We start from the raw sequence: 17856 nt of genomic DNA, 5'->3' as shown, positions 1-17856 counted from the left end.
GTTAGTTTTGCGCCGTGACAGCCATCTATTTTACCAATGACTGGCTGCAAATAGTTAATCTGAATCGGATTGAATGTGTACATAGTAAAACTGATCTCCCTTATGGCAGGTAATCCTGGCCGGTAGAGGTGGGTCTGTATTCTCTTCTACTTAGACCATAATAGCATTGCTAAACAGTAATAAACAGCATAAATCCATTGCCATCCAGTGTCTGTGCTCTATCCATCTGTGCAAGTTTTGTCCTGCCCACAAAGACCCCGAGAAGGAAAAACAAGCTGAGAGTGATTGTGGTGATAAGCAGGGGCCTGGTACTCGCAGGTAGGGAGTCAGCGACTCAGGGCAGTGTCCACCTGCCTTTAAGGAGCTGTCCTGGTGCCCTTTCCCCCAGGGCAGGACTTGATACCGGAAGCTTCTAGGTGAAACTGGAAAGGCCATGTTGTTTGTATGTGTTTTTCTTGACACACTGGGCCGGAGGTGCTTCCTGCTGTGATGGCTGTCCACAGGGCGACGTCTCAGATGGGTGGGCGGGGGGATGGGGGGGGGGGATACTTCTCGGCAAGTTTTGTTGAACCACTGACCAGCTCCAATGCTAATGATCAACCCATCAGTGAAGACTAAGACTGGGGCAGGCAAACACAAAGAGAGGGGTCTTTTGCCAGCAGTGTTTTTACTTTTCAAGGTTGCAGAAAGACTGTTATTACTGTTTTTTTTCCCACCTGGTGTTGCCCCTTTAAGCGTTTTGCAAGTCTAAGCCCTGTTAGGGCAGCATACGGCGCCTAAACGGCTGGCTAACCGAGAGCAGGCCCATCTATCAGCGAGCGTACAGGCCCAGCTCCCCCACGCCGCCGGCCAGCCAGAACCTCGTTAAGGGCCCATAATGATGAGCTCCGCACGAAGGGGGAATAATTGCAAATAAAAATACGTGATGCAGAAAATAAAAAGGGAGATGAAACAGATGCGAGTGGTGTAGGGATCAGTGCGCACGCTCTTTCTCATCCGTCAGAGTGCTGACTAGCAAGGAAATGCCGGCGGGACAGAACTATCGGAGGCTGGAGTCCGACGGCCAAACAAAGCGATAAAGATTCACCGCATTTACTTACCGATGCTGACACTCGTCCACGATGAGAGTCATTCTGGCTCCAGGTGTTTGCTGGTTGTTAAATTATGACAGATTCCTGAATGGGTTAGGGAATTGTGGCTAATGACCTTTGTCAGTCAAAATCCCATTGTACGTGGCGTGCACTTCCTGCACTTGTCCTTTTGGGGTTTGCCGTGAAGTCAGGCCCCATAATTCATTGCATGGCGATAACTAGCATAAAGTGTAGCATCAAGTGCGTGTCAGAGACAAGCGAGCTTTCCGCTCTGCCGGGTGACGTGCTCATGACTATATTATAGCAGTCATCTCATTACAGCCTTCAGTTTCAAATGGATACTACGTCTCTCCTGGTACATGTATGTGTTCTGTTTAAATGCATGTAGCCTTCACTGCATGTATCCTGAGTTTGTGAACATTCACAAACCCGCACCACACACACAAGGGTCTGTCTTAAGCTAAGACATTCATCTTCCAGACTAGCAAATCACTCATCCATCCATCCATCCATCCATCCATCCATCCATCCATCTATCCATCTTCTGAATCTCCTTGTCCTTTTCAGGGTCACCAGGGGTCTGGAGCCTGTCCCAGAAGCTATGGGTGCAAGGCAGGGAACAACCCAGGATGGGGGGCCAACCCATCACACACCGTTCACACCTACGGGCAATTTTGGTAACTTAAATTAACCTTAGCTAGTTTTTGGACTGTGGGGGTAAACGGGATAACTCACAGGAAACCCCACGACGACACCCTGGCAGAATCCCAGCTCCCAGTGCCGTGAGGCGACCACTAACCACTGCACCACCACACTCCACTTACAAATCAGACAATAAATTGCAAATTAAATTGCACATTTAACATGGCAGACAATAATAACATTCAGCAACAAATTCATATAAGCATATCTTTTAGAACTGAAAAAAAATAAAGTTAAGCTCTTTGGACCTTAAGCGTCGACAATCCGCCCCCTTGATGTGCCTGCAGCATGACCTAGTGATCTGATTGGTTGCGCCCATCGTGATGTCTGATTGGCACAGGGATTGTAGGTCCACCCCTCAGCTTCCCATTGGATTGCGGGCGTTGCTTACGCTTAGCCTCTTCACCTGGGTGTATCCTCTACACCCTCATCAAAACATTGGGAACCTGGTTTACGTTATCAGATTACCGATACCTTACGTCTAGCGTGAACATGGGCCGATTTGTGAATATATGTGATACACCTAGATGACAGTTATTTATGATGCGTGTTTTGATTGAATCTGTTAATATGTAAATGAGCTCCTTCCGACGGACATCCTCGCAGCGTTTCACCGCCTGGCCCCTCCCACTGCTCTCTCCCTACACTCACCCTTGTTTCTCTATGCCCCCCCCACACCCGTGCTTCAAATAGAATGTATAACACAAACAGTATGGCAGGACCTGTGTCTTTGTACCTAAATCCCATGGCCATTTTAATCTTCATTTTACTTTTATTTTATGATCATTGTAGTACATTTAGAGTTTAAAAAAGCAAATGTATCCTATTCATGCTTTATTTAGTTAAAATAGTTCTTTGGAAATATGACATTTGCATTTCGAAATATAATATCCAGATGATTTTCAGTCACGTGCCTTAGAGTAGCAGCATGAGATAAAAGAAAACCCTGAAAGTCGAGGGCGAAAGTCCTTCCAGCATGGATCCCCATGTTTTGAACCATCTCATCCATCCTGTGTCCCTCTTAAATGAAACCCTACACAGCAGCTGCAGAAATATCATATCTTTTCTCTAACAGGAAGCTGATGTTTCTGTCCATCATGCTTTCTTTCCACTGGAAAATCTCATTCATGTTTTTTTTAGATTATTTTTCCGCTGATTATAAACTGCATAGCGTCCAAAAGTCTGTTGTGCTGACTGCAGGTTCTCAGAGTTCATTAGATTGCTGTAGATCCATGATAAAGAAAAGTGCCACAGATGTCAGAAGTCTGTCGGACACTTCGACTCTGTGTATAAGATGAAGGAACGAAGACAGTCTGTGACAGTGACATCATCTCCTGGTATTCCGAATGAGGTGTGAACCTCCACTCATTCCGTGGATCTGTTCCGCTCCACGCATGATTCTCCGGTTTGTCGTCTCCTTTGCTGCTGCTGATTCGCTCAGCTTCTCGTCTTTTGCCTTTAGAAACATGTCCTGTTCCTGTTGCCGGTCCCTAAACCCCCAACCCCCCCACCCCCCCACCATCCCCAAAGGTGACTGCTGCTCGGGACCCTGGACTGTGGGCCGACCCCTACAGGTGATCGTAGGCTGTGCTGGAGGGGGCCGCCGTCCGTGAGGCTGAGCTGTAATAGTATGGCGACCCTGTGGGGGTAATCCCGAAAAGAGACGTCATTTTACCTTTTCACCCAGCCTGAAACCGCAGAACTCAAGCCTTTCTCCACTCAAACCTTGTCAACAGTATGTATCATGATTCATATGAGTAACAAGCTTTGATACATAAAATGGGACTGCTATAAACACACAAATGCAAAGACACACTTTTTTGTAAAAATATACCTCATCTCAGTTAGCAGACATTTTGAGAAAGTGCAGTCAGACAGTTCCTGGAGAAATGAAGGGCCTTGTGCAATTGGCTCATAAGCTGGTAATGCTGGATTTGAACTGACAACCACCTGACTCCAGGCACACCAGTCTAACCCACAGAGCTACAAACCATCCCACTTCTGTGGCCTCTTGATTCATTCCTAAAATACTGCTCAAGTGTTTTCCTTCCAATGGGCGCATGATTTTGGACAGGATGATTTTCATGCGTTTCCATTCCTTAACTCCTCAAGACCCTGAGTGTGAATCACACAAAGTGATTGAACAGCCCTTACATGTAGACAGGCTGCACCACACGGCCAGTATAAACGTACGGCCACTTTCTTTTCAGCGTAGTTTCCTACATGATAACTTGGGCAGCCCTGCAAAAGCATTCGCCAGTGATTCAGAGCAGCAGCTAATTAAAACTCCTTTGATATTGGTGGGGCTGGTCAGCACTGGTTAATGGTTAATCCTTTAATGAGCTCACTGTGTGCATTAAGTCACTAGCGGTTATCTTTGCCCTGTGGTTGTCGTTTTATCCTACTAGAATACATTATCTTAGAATGGGGGGCACTGAGTAAAGGAGTGATTTGTGACTGCAGGATGGAGGACGGCTGTTCAGCATGAGTGTCGGGGCTAACCCCCCCCCCATTCAAGCAGAGCTGCTTTCTACGACAACTGATTGAAAATTACAGCTCAGCTTCCACTGTGATGTGTGGCCTGCTTGGTGAACCTGCTTTTGTACAAATACCTGATTTTTCACTGTCACAGGCCTTTTATCCCACTCAGGTTCATAAGACCATAAAAGCTCCATGACATAATAAGAGAATGTACATTTTACACTGGAGGACTTATAAGCTGTAGGAGCTGCCTAAACCACAAGACCAGACTAAACTGCAGGACCACCTTAAACCTCAAGACCACCCTAAAACTGCAGGACCACCTTAAACCTCAAGACCACCCTAAAATTGCAGGACCACCTTAAACCACAACATTATCCTAAACCGTCAGACCACATTCAACCTCAGGATTACCCTAAACTGCAGGAACACATTATACCTCAGAACTATCATAAACTGCAGGACCACCTTAAGCCTCAGGACTATCCTGAACTGCAAGACCACCTTAAGCCTTAAGACCACCCTGAATTGCAGGACCACCTTCAACCTCAGGATTACCCTAAACTGCAGGACCACTTATACCTCAGGACTATCATAAACTGCAGGACCACCTTAAGCCTTAAGACCACCCTAAATTGCAGGACCACCTTCAACCTCAGGATTACCCTAAACTGCAGGACCACCTTCAACCTCAGGATTACCCTAAACTGCAGGACCACCTTAAACCTCAGGACCACCACAATGAAGCTGTTGGGTGTTTCCGGGTGTGGTGATCTCACCAAGAATGGCAGAGTTGGTGAACCTCCAGGTCTCGCTGTAAGAGGCGTACGGGGTGTGTGTGTACGCTGCCTGACCGGAATAATCAGCACCTGCAGAATGGAAACACGCACATCAGGGGTCTCGACACACAGCAATATTTGTTCCACTAATGACCCAGAATTGCTCAGTTTGATAGGCTTAGTATTTCTGCTAACTGCTCAGGGAAATGATTTTGGTGAACATAATGTGTGTAAAGCTCAACTTTAGCTTGTTTTGTAAAACAGAATCACCATCACTTTAGGAGAAACACGACAAACATAAGCGTGTCACATGTAAACACACGTGTCATAAACTGTGAACAGTGATTCCATTGCGAAAGCGCATGACTCACACCATGGAACCTTCACATGCAAATCAGCAACGATGCCAGCGCCATGTAAACCATTAATCTGAGCTGGATTGGGGGTCCAAGGTGAAACTCACTCTCTACCCCCCCATTTTATTAGCTATGCTGGTACCAAAGGGCTGAGTGCGAGCAGGACCCCAACGTGTCCTGATACGAGTCCAGCATCCCTCTTCTCACACAGACTCCCGCATCATTCACCGTGCGCCCTTGCCTGCGTCTCCATGGCGATGCCCATGTTGGGGGGGGGGGGGGGGGGGCTGCTGTGGTTACTAGCATAGCTCAGCAGTTAGGTAAGTTACTCATTAGCTAACCTTTCCCCTCTGTTAGTGACAGCTTCTCCCACAGGTGATTCCCCCCCCCCCCCCCCCCCATCTCTCTGGCCACCCACCTTCCCCCTCTTCTCAGAGTGTATTCTGCCCCCCATGTGTGGTGACCACATCTCTGCCTCATTTCCCCAGCAAATACACTGGGGCCTGTCTCCGCTAAACTGGGACCAGCTTGGCTTAGGTGTGAGTTGGACCAGGTCTGGCCTGGACTATGGGCATGTGCTTCGTATCTGTCTGTGTGTCTGTGTTTCGGTGTGTGATTCTGATCACATGATTCTGACTCTTTGCAGCTGAAATGGTGCCAAAGTTGAGCATTAATTTAAAGAACGAAGGACAAACTGTACCAAGCCTATAATCTGTAAAACCAAAAACAAAGTGGGTTACTTTTTAAATAGAGCAGAAATATGTTTTCTGAAGCATTAAAGCTTGCATTTAAATACTGAAGATGAGCCTCTTATTAAATGTGTTTATCATATTTTAAAGTTTATCTGTATTTATGCTACACACCTAACACAGAGGCTCATGAAAGCTGTATTCATTTTACTGTTTTATGCTGTGTTTTTTAGTCAGACGGCATCGTTTTGAGACTGGACTTCAGATCATCAAAAGGTGACTATCCTGCCTGAGTCCCTGAACATCAGAAGGTGGACTATCCTGCCTGAGTCCCTGAACATCAGAAGGTGGACTATCCTGCCTGAGTCCCTGAACATCAGAAGGTGGACTACCCTGCCTGAGTCCCTGAACATCAGAAGGTGGACTATCCTGTCTGGGTCCCTGAACATCAGAAGGTGGATTACCCTGCCTGAGTCCCTGAAGATCAGAAGGTGGACTATCCTGCCTGAGTCCCTGAACATCAGAAGGTGGACTATCCTGTCTGGGTCCCTGAACATCAGAAGGTGGATTACCCTGCCTGAGTCCCTGAACATCAGAAGGTGGATTACCCTGCCTGAGTCCCTGAAGATCAGAAGGTGGACTATCCTGTCTGGGTCCCTGAACATCAGAAGGTGGACTATCCTGCCTGAGTCTCTGAGCTCCTCTCTCACCTGCGACCATGCTGGCGATGGTGGGCGAGGAAAAGCCGGGCTGGCCACTAGCCGGGATGTGAGGAGGGTAACCAGGCAGACTGGAGTCCATCATTTCTCTACCTGGAGCCCCAGGAGAGACAAGCCGAGTGTGGAGGGGGGGCAGACAAAACACCGCCCAGCTGCATTATCTCACGTTTAAACCATCATTATGTGACATTTACATGCCTTTCCGGCTTTTGTAGAAGATCTGGACCATTAGAGTATCTTGAAGCTGAGATGAAATGGGCTTGTAGGTGGCAGCAGAGAGGAATGCGGGAGGAATATGAGGTGGGGGGGGGGGGCGAGCTCGTGGGACCCTTAGCGTACCTGCTATGAGAGACTGGGTGCTGAGCTGCCCGTACACTGCACCATGAGGGGAGAATGGACGGAAAGCATGAGAGAGATGGGAGGAGCCACCCCCGCCGCTGCAAGCAGAGACGGAAGCTGCGATTGGCTGGAGCTCCATGAAGGCGGAGCTGGCCACGTCGCCAGGGGAGTCGCTGGTGCTGCTCACTTCTGGGGACATTTCCTGTTTCAGACAGATTGGGGGGGCCTGTAGAGGGTCTGTGGCACCACGACACCATGGAGGAGGGTGAGTGGATGAGGGAAATGAAAATGGAATTAAAGAATGGCGCTAGCACCTAAACTCCGGTACATTCTAAGGGGGCGATGATGTTCACATGTGCTCAATGTTAGGCTCTCGTTTGCCAGCGGATCTCCTACCTGCCACCACGGAGTAGCTGTGGGGGGCCGCCAGGCTGCGGCCTGCTGGGGAGCTCGCTTTGCCTCCATCCAGGCTGCCGCTAACGAGCGATAGCGGATATAGGGCCTGACGAGGGACGGACAGAGAGATCATTTACGCGATGGCGCCGACCTTACGTGCAAACAGGATAGCTAATGCCACTGTCCTCAGAGGAATGTGGCCCACTGCCTGTTAGCATGTGCTAGCAGAATGCATTATGACATTCCCAACAATGAACGCTTTCAAGAAACACCCTCTGGGTGCCTGCAGAGGGCTGGGCTGGGGGGAGCAGGGGGTTATGCGTGTACCTGCTCAGTTTTGCCATGGCCAGTGGAGGGCAAGGTCTCGGAGGGGCAGTGATGGTGCTCAAAGCCGCAGTCCAGAGCCTCCAGGTGGAGAGGGGGCAGGTGCTCAGGCCTCAGCTGCTTTCTACAACTCCCCCTAGTGGTCTGGGGGTCCATTCTGAGCCGGCAGCTGTCCTCGTCAGCTGAGTTGTGGACAGAAACGAGGGATGAGCAGGTTGGGGGAGGGAAGAGCAGGGAGTGATACACTGGAAAAAGGAGGGAGCAAACCTACTTTCATCATGCTTCCTCTTGCCTTCAGGTCCTGTCTGCGTGATGCCCAGCAGCCCGCTGATGCTGTAGGTGGAGCCGTGAGAGTCAGACTGTGGTGATTCTGGGGGCGTCACCGCCGAGCTGGGAACTGCAGCATTGAGGGAGGGCAGCGAGGAAGAGAGAGGGAGAGAGAGCATTACTCTGTATTTACTGGCCATAGTAGTTAACTGACTGACCGGAGGAGCAGAACAAACCCACCACTGGCAGGCCTGCTACTTACATGAAGTCCCTCCCCCTCCCAGAGCAATGACACATGACACCCATTGTCAGAAATAAAGCTTGATGACCAAGCTTGACTTTGACCACAAAGTTGCCGTCACTCTGAAATCTGGGTATATCTGAAGCCATGGGATGGTCTGTATGGCTGGGACTGGAAACTCACTCAGCATGTGACCAGGGCTCAGTCCCTTGGAGTCCAGCGGCAGGTTGAATGGCTGCTGTACCTTGGTCCTGATGATCCTGCAGAGGCGTCATGGTCATGCTTGATCAACATCATCCTACACCCACCAGGGGAATCTGGGGGGGGGCTATGGGTTACGTGACACCATAACTCCCCTTTCCTACCTGTTGATAGAGCTGACACTGGGGACCGAGTCGTTGTCACAAACGCCCTCGGCCAGCAGCCGGTCCCGGATCTCCCAGGCGAACATGGTGGGGTTCTGCCGCTTGTACTCCGCTATCTTGTCCACCACCTTGGGTGTGGCCACCTTGGGCTTGGAGCCGCCGATCACGCCAGGCTTGATGCTGCCCGTCTCGTAGTACCTGCCACGAAGATAGACGGAGAATTAAGCAGTTTGAAAGGATAAAGAAGACATATCTCAGCAAGATAACCTGCCTTCTCCCAGTCATGCAGTCAGTAATGACAGTCTTGTAAACAACCCAGAAGCTGAGTGCTATGCCCCCCCCCCCCCCCCCCCCCCCAGGTCATGAACCGTCACTGCAATTCATGTTTATTGAAGGGGCCCTGGTCATTCATATGGATGCCTCTTCATATGGCATCTATAGCATGCTGGACAGGGCATGTGGGGCACCTAAGGGTTGAGCAGATGTGAGCTGCGGGTGTAGTGTCGATGCTGGGGGGGGGCATATGACTGCGACCAGGCTACACGGCACAATGACTTACCGGCCCAGGATCTTGCTGACGCAGCCATGGCTAACCCGGAGCTGACGGGAGATGTCACAGGGACGAACGCCCTGGTGCGCCATGTCCACGATGCGCTGGCGGATCACCTCCGGCAATGGCCGTCCATTCACAAACATGCCGCCTAGTTGGTTAAGGCCCCCATGGCCTGGGGGAGGGAGGGAAGTCAAACTTTCAGCCCACAGTCAGTATTTAACACAACACTTACCCTTTAAAATCACATAAGTACCGAAACTGAAAATGTTAAATTCTGGTACGTAATCATATTAAAATACCAATGATTCATGTGACCTAGGATCAGGGACGGATTACGGACCCGGCCAGCGGGGCTACTGCCCAGGGGCCCTTGGGGTGCAGGGGGCCCATGGGGCCCCTAGCCCAAAACAATTTGCAACGCTTATCAACAATGTATTTTCGTTTGTCTATTTTAGAGGGCCTACATTCTTTGATCCTCTGCCTACAAGGGCCCCTGACCCTATAGGGAGGGTGTTTGGGTGCCAAGGGCCCTTGAATTGTGGTGGTTGTGGTGGTGGTGCTGGTGGTGGGGGGGCTTGCGAACGTTTTGCCCAGGGGCCCACACAACCCATAATCCATCTCTGCCTAGGATCGCCTGTATTTCAGAATATATTTATGCTATAAAGTGTTTATGGGCTAAAACCTAAATTTAAAAGCGCTGGATAACGTACATATTTTGACATGTATAAATGACGGTGGGGGGCGGGGTAGGTACGCTTGTATTTTGTGTATTTTTTTGGGGGATTATTTCAACAACGTTACCTTACATTAAAAAAAACAAAACGCACACTTGGGTCACATTTGCGGAAATAAAAAAGTGAAAAGAACAAAGTTCGCAGACAGTATAAGCAGAAGTAAGAGAAGAAGCCCAAGCAAATCTGGAAGCAACAATGATACTGCGAAAAAAGTGACAAAATTAGGGACACTGCGATGGAAGACAGACATTAAAACAAATGAAATTAAAACCAGCGAAAATGTTTTTAAAATATCGGAGAAAAAGATGGCAATTTGTCTTTCTTTCTCTAAGCCCAACTGTATCTTAATCAAAGAAACCTCCAGCTGTGATTTTAACTGCAGAGAGGGGGCGTTTGATTTTTAATCGGCTTTACACCGTTTATAACACATGAAGCCATACCGTGTGATGCCGCGGCCAGATGTGGAACGGGGGGGTCTGGTGCGGTGTCGGGTCCCTGTGGTAGTGTGACATCGCTGACTGACGAAGCATCTCCAGACTTTTAATTTAACCCATTGATGGGCCCCGTCCCGCTTACACCCCCCCTGTCCCACTTTTAACCTCGCTTCGCTTTCATTTCCACATCAAACGGCTGGAGGAGCTGGGAGGGGGTGCGCCATTAACGGCGGTAGCGGAGTGTGTAAGGGCCCCTCGCCAAGCTCCACCGGTCAAGAGGATATTAAAATCGGGCTGCCCCAAGGGGACCGGATAGGGACAGGAAACCTTGGTGGACTAAAAGAAAGATCCCATTACTTATCCGCACCTGCCATCGACGATAAGGACAAGGGCTGGGCACAGCACAAGCACAGGGTCTGTCTCAGCGAAGAGGAAACACTAACAAACTGGACGGAGACACATGTATGGTCGCAACTTGCTTTACTGATGTGTTATTTTTAGTGAAAGCCGAAGTCTCCCGTTTTACTAGGTATTTGCGCATTTTCCCTGCCCGTCATTCCCCTTTACATTAAAGGGTTAAAGGGCTAAACTAAATTCAGTCGCAATCAATTATTTATGACAGATTCATACATTATCAAAGAAATGGTTTTGCAATAGGAGAGACGACGTACCTAAGAATCCAATTTCTCATTAAATGAATATTTAAAGCATATTTTATATTACCTGCATTATTATTCCTTTTAAAATGCTTTTAAATTTACCCTACGCAATTTAATTGAATCTATCCATCCGTATCATTACGCTTATCGTTTCCTTAAAATAAAAATCAGACTTTCTTACAACCAAGCATCATGGCATTTATTATGACATTTTCTGCGTAAGATTTCTGCACTGCGTTGTTTTCCGTGGCAAGTTTAGACGGAAAAGCCCAAACTGATGCATGGATGTTTCACGCTGAAGTCCAATATGTGCCGTAAAACGTGAGCGCTAATCTATAACCCAAGTCACGGTACAGGTTAAACGTCAATGCATGGGGGATACTTTTCTGTACATCATAATATAGTCAATATAGCAAGCTCGTGTAACTTATTAAGAACAACACTTTATTTCATTAAACGTGTATGATATCTATCTTTGTGGTTAGTGGTTTCTTAGCGAGTGGAATCGCCATTTCCCGCTGATTTAACTCTATATAGTTGTAGCCTAATTGACATGCGAGCTGCTTTAAACACATAGTCTACCATACTACAAAACCGTCGTTAAAACAAGTCAATTTGTGTCGTCACTCTCCATCTGCACTTCATATCCAATTAATGCATAGCACCGTTTTGACAACACGAGATAATGTCCCTTTTTCTCTGAAAATGTACCATTGGTATGAAAACGGTGAATGTACGAAGATCTACCGACACTGTAGTCTCAGGAATTACAGAAGTAGGTGCTTGATTTTGATTTTGTAATTTTGCAATTTTGTTTAGAATGAAGAACTAAACTTGCAGATTATTCGCACAGGCTACTGTCGTTCATTGTTATAAACAGTCTAAGGTTGTTATTTGAAATCTGGTTTAATTGTTTGGTTTTGCATAAAGATACATCACGTACAAGATTATGTTACTAACCATAACCATACGGGTGCTGTGGGATTGGGGAACTGGCCCCTCTGGGCGTGGAGACTGACAAACTGGCCAAGCAAAGAAACCCGGACGTTTAATTCAATTCAAGATTTAGTGAAACTCGGCGTTAAATAATATGCATGAAAATCACAGCTAGGGTATCAGTAATCGTACCTCCCAACTGGTAAGTAGGCCTATATATTATCTGTAAAAGATAAATAAAAAAACATAACGTGTAAAATGGAGCAGTCACATATGAATATGAATGATCAACAGCCCTATTTTCAAAGAGGCATTCAACACAGCACAACTCGTGTCAATTAGCTAAGCTGAACGTTTTATTTTCTTTTGAACCAGACATCGATGTAGGACCGGACAGATATAGTTAAACATGATTTTGGTCAAGCCGGTTATTCGGCCAGTATTTCCGGCTGCACTGAAGACGCTGAAAGTACAAGAGGTGCGTATCGTGTTTGCGACTTTTATAGCTGAAGGAAGGCGTCACATGTTCAACTCAAAATCACCAATACAAAATCAGCTGTACAAATTAAATTAAACAAATTTAAGGTATCAATTAAATAACATTCCCCGTAAATGAGATATTTTAACACCTGTAACGCTATGCAACCCACCACATAGCTTATATTTCCAACAAACTACTGCAGGTTCGCGGAATCGTAAAAGACTGATTGCGTTGGTATCTACATAAATGTTGTCTGTGAAGCGGTTTCTAAAGGGGGTTATATCATATTTAAACGAGTAAGTCTCTTAATTCGGTTGTACACTATTATATTAACACATTAATATCTTATGCGTCTGTGTGCTATAGGTTGCTATTAATTATTGTCAAAATAAAAGAATTTGTAGCATGATTTTTTTCAATGGGAACACAAAGTGAGAGCCAACTGTCATTTATAAAGACTATCCAATTCATTCACTCAATTACACAGTATATCAGAGCGGCGGGATAGACAGAGATCAGTAATTAATTACAATGAGTCATGTAACTTGGGCAGGTTGTAGTTTAAAATGTATTTTAAATCAGCAAACTGCATCTGTCAGGTCGTCTCATGCTACAGTTCGCATCAAAAAGTTCAGACCACATAGGGTGTCTCTGGACTGACTGAATCCTTCCGTTATCTACAGCGAGAGTTACCATCACATCCGTCAATGTCGTAATTAAACTGACAAAGCCCACGCGATAACCATCTTTTTCCCCTGATCCCTCGCAATTTATTAAAAGGAGCTTTTAATTACCTTCCAAGCGAGGTCTTTCAATTGTCTGCATTTGTATAGGGAAACATAGTAAAACCCTTTGCCAATTAATTTTCCAACTGCAAGCAAACCTATTTTGGGACATTGTAACTCTGTCTTGTTTTATATAATTTATTTACTTTTATGGTAGTAATTAATTTTGTAATATGTCTCATTCAATATGTTGAATTTAATAGAAATGTAGGCTGCGCTGGAAAGTTACGTTTTGCACTGCAGGTTAAAAGGAAACATTTCGGCTAAGGGAAGACATGTTCTCCGTATATTTAATAAATAACTAATCTTAATTACAAGAACTTCTGCTTTTCTTGTATCGTTTATTGGATTATCTTAATTAATTCTGTTTAACCGTTTTAGCGCGATTCGTTGGTTTTGATTCAATACACAAGTTTACTTTCCAAATTTTATATTCGTAACAGGCCTGTCGCTTTAATTCCATTTGAAAAACTTTTCTTCCATATTGCAAAACCTTAATATGTTCTTTACAGTATATTAATTTTATTATATTATTGTATTAGGCCTATTATATTTGGCTCGAAATATAAATGAAAGTCGTTAATATCAGAAAGGGTTTACGTAATTATACGCAAAAGAAAAAAATAGGCCTACCCCAAAAAGTTTTCACCAACTCACTCGATTTGTCCATAAATTATCATTTTTATTTGGTTAATTAGCGCAATTTCTTTATGTATACTATTGAAAGCGAAGTTTAATAAACTAAGAAGAATCTATATACAAGACCCTATGCATGAATAACGTTTTCATTTAAGATTTACTTAATTTAATAACAACTTATTTTTCTCATAGTTCAAAAATCAACGAACAACGATGGTCAAATATATCTATAAATATTCGTTTAATCGATATAGATTTTGGATTGATACCTTTAATTTTCATTTTGATCGTCATATAAAATATTAGAGTATTAATTTTTATTTAAAAGTTGACTGTTTCTAAAACAGTTATTTCCACGACGTCAATTGACTTGGGAATGAAATAGTAAATGATTTTACAGCTGCGATAAGAGTACTCCCTGATGGATAGTTAAATGATAATGCTATGTACCTAGCCCTATATCTGTCTTTGAGTGGATGTGCCTGCATGGTTTTCTATAGATTCATCGTTATTCTGAAAGTGAGAAAAAAAACTCAAAATACCATATAATATTACATTTGGTATTTTGGCTTATTATTATTTTATGGGTGTTAGGGCAGTTAGTAAACATACTTTCCTTACTTATGAAACCATTAGAAATGTCCATTACAGAAATTTTATGCATAAAATACGCACATTATGTACCCCGATGGGAAACCGATATGAAAATGCGCTACAATTATATATAATATACACTAGCCTATATGATATTTTTTAATTGGTCATTCTGTAATATTCAAGAGTCTAATAAATAATCTTCATAGTGAACCGTACAGTGTAGCGTATAGCTTTATATTAGACTAAAATGTCACTTCATCAAAACGCCTAAATTGTTATGCACACGCTTTGATCATACAAATATCCTGCGATTTTAACCCAAACAGCAGTTTTAATTTATTAGTGAACGCTTGTTCAATATTATTACGATTGTTGTTTTGGTATAAGATTCTCAGAAAGGCAAATTTCCAATTATATCCGAACACAACAAACCAAGATGGTCTTTTACTAGGAAAGCCTTTCATATTCATTTAAGCGTGACAGGTTTCAGCTCTAACTGAATAAACGGCTTCAGATTCATGCACACTGGGATTTCTGCTGGGCTATCCCTCTTACCTCGTCCGGGTGCGCTGGACATCTTCCCGCTCTCTCCGAAGACGAAACTGGACTTGACGGTGCGTGTTTCCCGCAGTTGGTTACTGAGTTGCGCGATCAGCCGACGAAGAGCTGCGATGGGCATTAAAGAGAGTCTTTCGGTGCACAATAGGCTAAAAAACGCGCTGGAATTAATCGGTGGCGTAAAAGCACGATTGAATTCAGTTTTATACTTCATGAACAATTCCATATATGTGTACTTTTAGTTAACAAGCCCAAGTCGTTCCCGCAGACTTAAAACCTACATGATTCGAAAGGAATTTTTGCTTCTCTACCCCGGCGGATAACCCACTAGTGTGCTTATGATGACGTTATTTCTGCATATGTCAGTCGTTTTACGTCAAAAACTGAGAAAAAAACAGAAATGAGGAGATCTGGGCAGCGCAAAGCACCCTAGGTAATAAAGCAAGTTCAGAATCTCCTGCGCTGCCAGTTGTACCCTCTGGTGTTTAGAAACCGATCATTTACCTGAACAGTGCGTAAATAAAATCTCAGTCCACTCAGGTGTGTATTATCCAAAGGTATACAGAACAGCCGCAAGCCCACTTTCAGGTGACTCCTCGGGACGAAACGCCTCTTAAGTTGTTTCTAATATCATCAGCCAGGGCTGTGCGTCGCTTTTATCCCGCTGATGCTGCAGAGGAGGGGGGCGGGGGGGGGGGGGGGGAGCGTCGCCGCACCCCCCATTACTAGGTGAAGGCGTGGTGAGTAACTTATCACATTAAAACCGATGCCACTCAAACCGAGCCACCTGGACAAATTACCGTCCATCCACCGTAAGTAAGAAGTGGGATCGCTCCGGGACCTGGAAATCTTGCTTGCTGTCTTTCATCCGCAGATACCAGCAAGTACGACTGTCGATTTCGTTGTGGCACGATTTTCCACACCTTTCACACATTTAGACTACATATTCTACTTAATAAAAGTGATGGAGGTGTGATCTATTATCTAACACTGTAATAAGTATATGGTGATGTTTGGATATAAATTATTTGATTTTTTTTCCCCCCCGAGAACTTTCTTTACTTACTTTACTAATTATACATGCCTCGACCCCACATTTTCCCGCCATTCACTCGTATCAGAGTTTATTCATTTGTCAGATTATGACCCAGCGTCATGTATAAGGGTCAAACCTTCGCTCAGTGCATTACTATAGGTATACATTAAGAGTCTGCTGCAGGTCCACCCTATGTAAAACGGCGGCTGTTTACTGTCATACGAGGAGCTCATTACTGCAGCAAGTCGCTTGAATGAGCCCACGTGCGGATATTTCAGCCTGTCAAGATTTGTCCAGTTGCAGTTCCTCCTCATCTTTTTAAATTCCGAAAATATATTTCTACTTTCACACGGTATGAGTTTGAATGATATACGGGCAGCGATTTCTCTCTAGAGAAAACTCCGTTGTTAGGGGTATTTAAATGCATTCGGGTCCTGTTATTCCTCCCGTGTTATTGTTTAGTTTAGTAATTGTTTTCACGTTGTAATGTAACGTTTATGGCCGCGTTTCTTCTCGCCAGTTCGTCGGGATGCCTGTGGTCTTCTCACTTCCAGCGCTATCATTTACACAAAGACAAACATTACGGACGCTCTGGCACCTCGGTTAGCCGGTCATTGAGCAGAGCCCAAACGCCGAGCGTCCCGGCCATATGGCTCCGTGAAACGTCACTTGCATTTCTGAAGGCTAAATTCACCTGAAGCAGTAGGCTACTCACAAGCCATTATTATTATTGCTATATATTATTATTATTATTGTCGTTGTTGTTGCTGCTGATGTTGTTTACTCGTTTGTTTTTTTATATTGTCCTCGAGTTTTTGTATCCGATTATTTTCTGCAGAAAACAATAAATAGTAAAACAATATAAAATTAAATATGTATTTCCGTTTAAATGAAATTAAAATGCTGTGATGTGCCAAATGACTAGCTTTAATATGCTGAAATTAGTTGAACTGCAATTTTAGTATCAATTAACGCGGTGGATGGCGGCAGAGACAGCGACGAGAAACACGCTATACATCCCATAAAAGCAAATTCGTATGGAATTTGGGATGCAAACAAAAATACACACATGAACACATGTCCGTTTAATCATTGCCAATCGCCAATAAATTAACAAAATATATCTCATCAATTACTTAGTAGATATTACCTGTAAAAAATAAGAGAAAGAAATCCACATAGTAATGAATCATGACTAAAACGAGTTAATAACGAATGTAGACGCACTTTTTGAATGCATAGTCGATGTGCTGACATACGCGCTATTTGGATGACATATTGGATGATTTCTATAAGTTGCGCATCTAACCATGAGCCCGGTGCTTTCATTAACACAGCCCTAGAGTGGAAGAGTGAACGTCTGCTTTCATACAGTTTATTAGTTTCTGCGTGTTGGCAATGGCGAGATTTGCTTCGTTTCGTGTGCATTTCCAAAGGGACCGCATGCGACTTAAGAAAAATAAAATACTTTTATCATTGTAATAGGTACTATTATTATTATGATTGATATGTATTTTCGGGGATTAAAAATAAACATCACGAGCTCCCAAAGGCATAAATATTTTAATCTTTTTCATAATAAAACAGTTTATTAAACTTAATGCGATTGATGTCGCATATAAATAATAATTTCATTGATACGTTATTTATTAGGTTACGTGCAATTAAAGTCATATTTTTAAAATATGTGTCGGT

General features: G+C 44.6%; 1 protein-coding gene across 6 annotated transcripts; it reads right to left on the bottom strand.

Annotated features, from left to right (window-relative positions):
- Positions 1–3307: 3307 nt before the first annotated feature.
- On the bottom strand, positions 3308–15744 carry LOC125728046 (paired box protein Pax-8-like). 6 transcript variants are annotated; one of them, XR_007388905.1, is made up of 13 exons: positions 15630–15744; positions 15123–15233; positions 9309–9474; positions 8750–8947; positions 8568–8644; positions 8148–8273; positions 7880–8058; positions 7553–7658; positions 7157–7393; positions 6809–6910; positions 4994–5143; positions 4886–4957; positions 3808–4778 (listed from the first exon to the last, which is right to left on the bottom strand). XR_007388905.1 is itself a non-coding variant. In XM_049005120.1 (12 exons), the coding sequence occupies exons 2-12, from the start codon at positions 15142–15144 to the stop codon at positions 3362–3364; spliced, it is 1374 nt and encodes a 457-aa protein (XP_048861077.1). In that variant the 5' UTR covers positions 15145–15233; positions 15630–15744; the 3' UTR covers positions 3308–3361. The 6 variants fall into 6 exon arrangements, 5 of the variants coding, with proteins under 5 accessions (XP_048861077.1, XP_048861085.1, XP_048861059.1 ...); XM_049005120.1 differs by lacking the exons at positions 3808–4778; positions 4886–4957 and adding an exon at positions 3308–3432 and having other exon boundaries at positions 5054–5143; XM_049005128.1 differs by having other exon boundaries at positions 3808–4957.
- Between the last annotated feature and the right edge of the window lie 2112 nt (positions 15745–17856).

Source organism: Brienomyrus brachyistius, chromosome 2 (assembly GCF_023856365.1).
Source record: "Brienomyrus brachyistius isolate T26 chromosome 2, BBRACH_0.4, whole genome shotgun sequence".
NCBI lineage: Eukaryota > Metazoa > Chordata > Actinopteri > Osteoglossiformes > Mormyridae > Brienomyrus > Brienomyrus brachyistius.
This window is presented reverse-complemented; position numbering and strand designations above follow the sequence as displayed.

Coding starts and splice junctions, on each gene's coding strand:
- LOC125728046 (XM_049005102.1), bottom strand. CDS start 15,144: ATGTCCAGCGCACCCGGACGAG. Junction 8,948..9,308: donor GTCAGCAAGATCCTGGGCCG/GTAAGTCATTGT, acceptor TCTTCGTGGCAG/GTACTACGAGACGGGCAGCA. Junction 8,645..8,749: donor AGTGTCAGCTCTATCAACAG/GTAGGAAAGGGG, acceptor ACGCCTCTGCAG/GATCATCAGGACCAAGGTAC.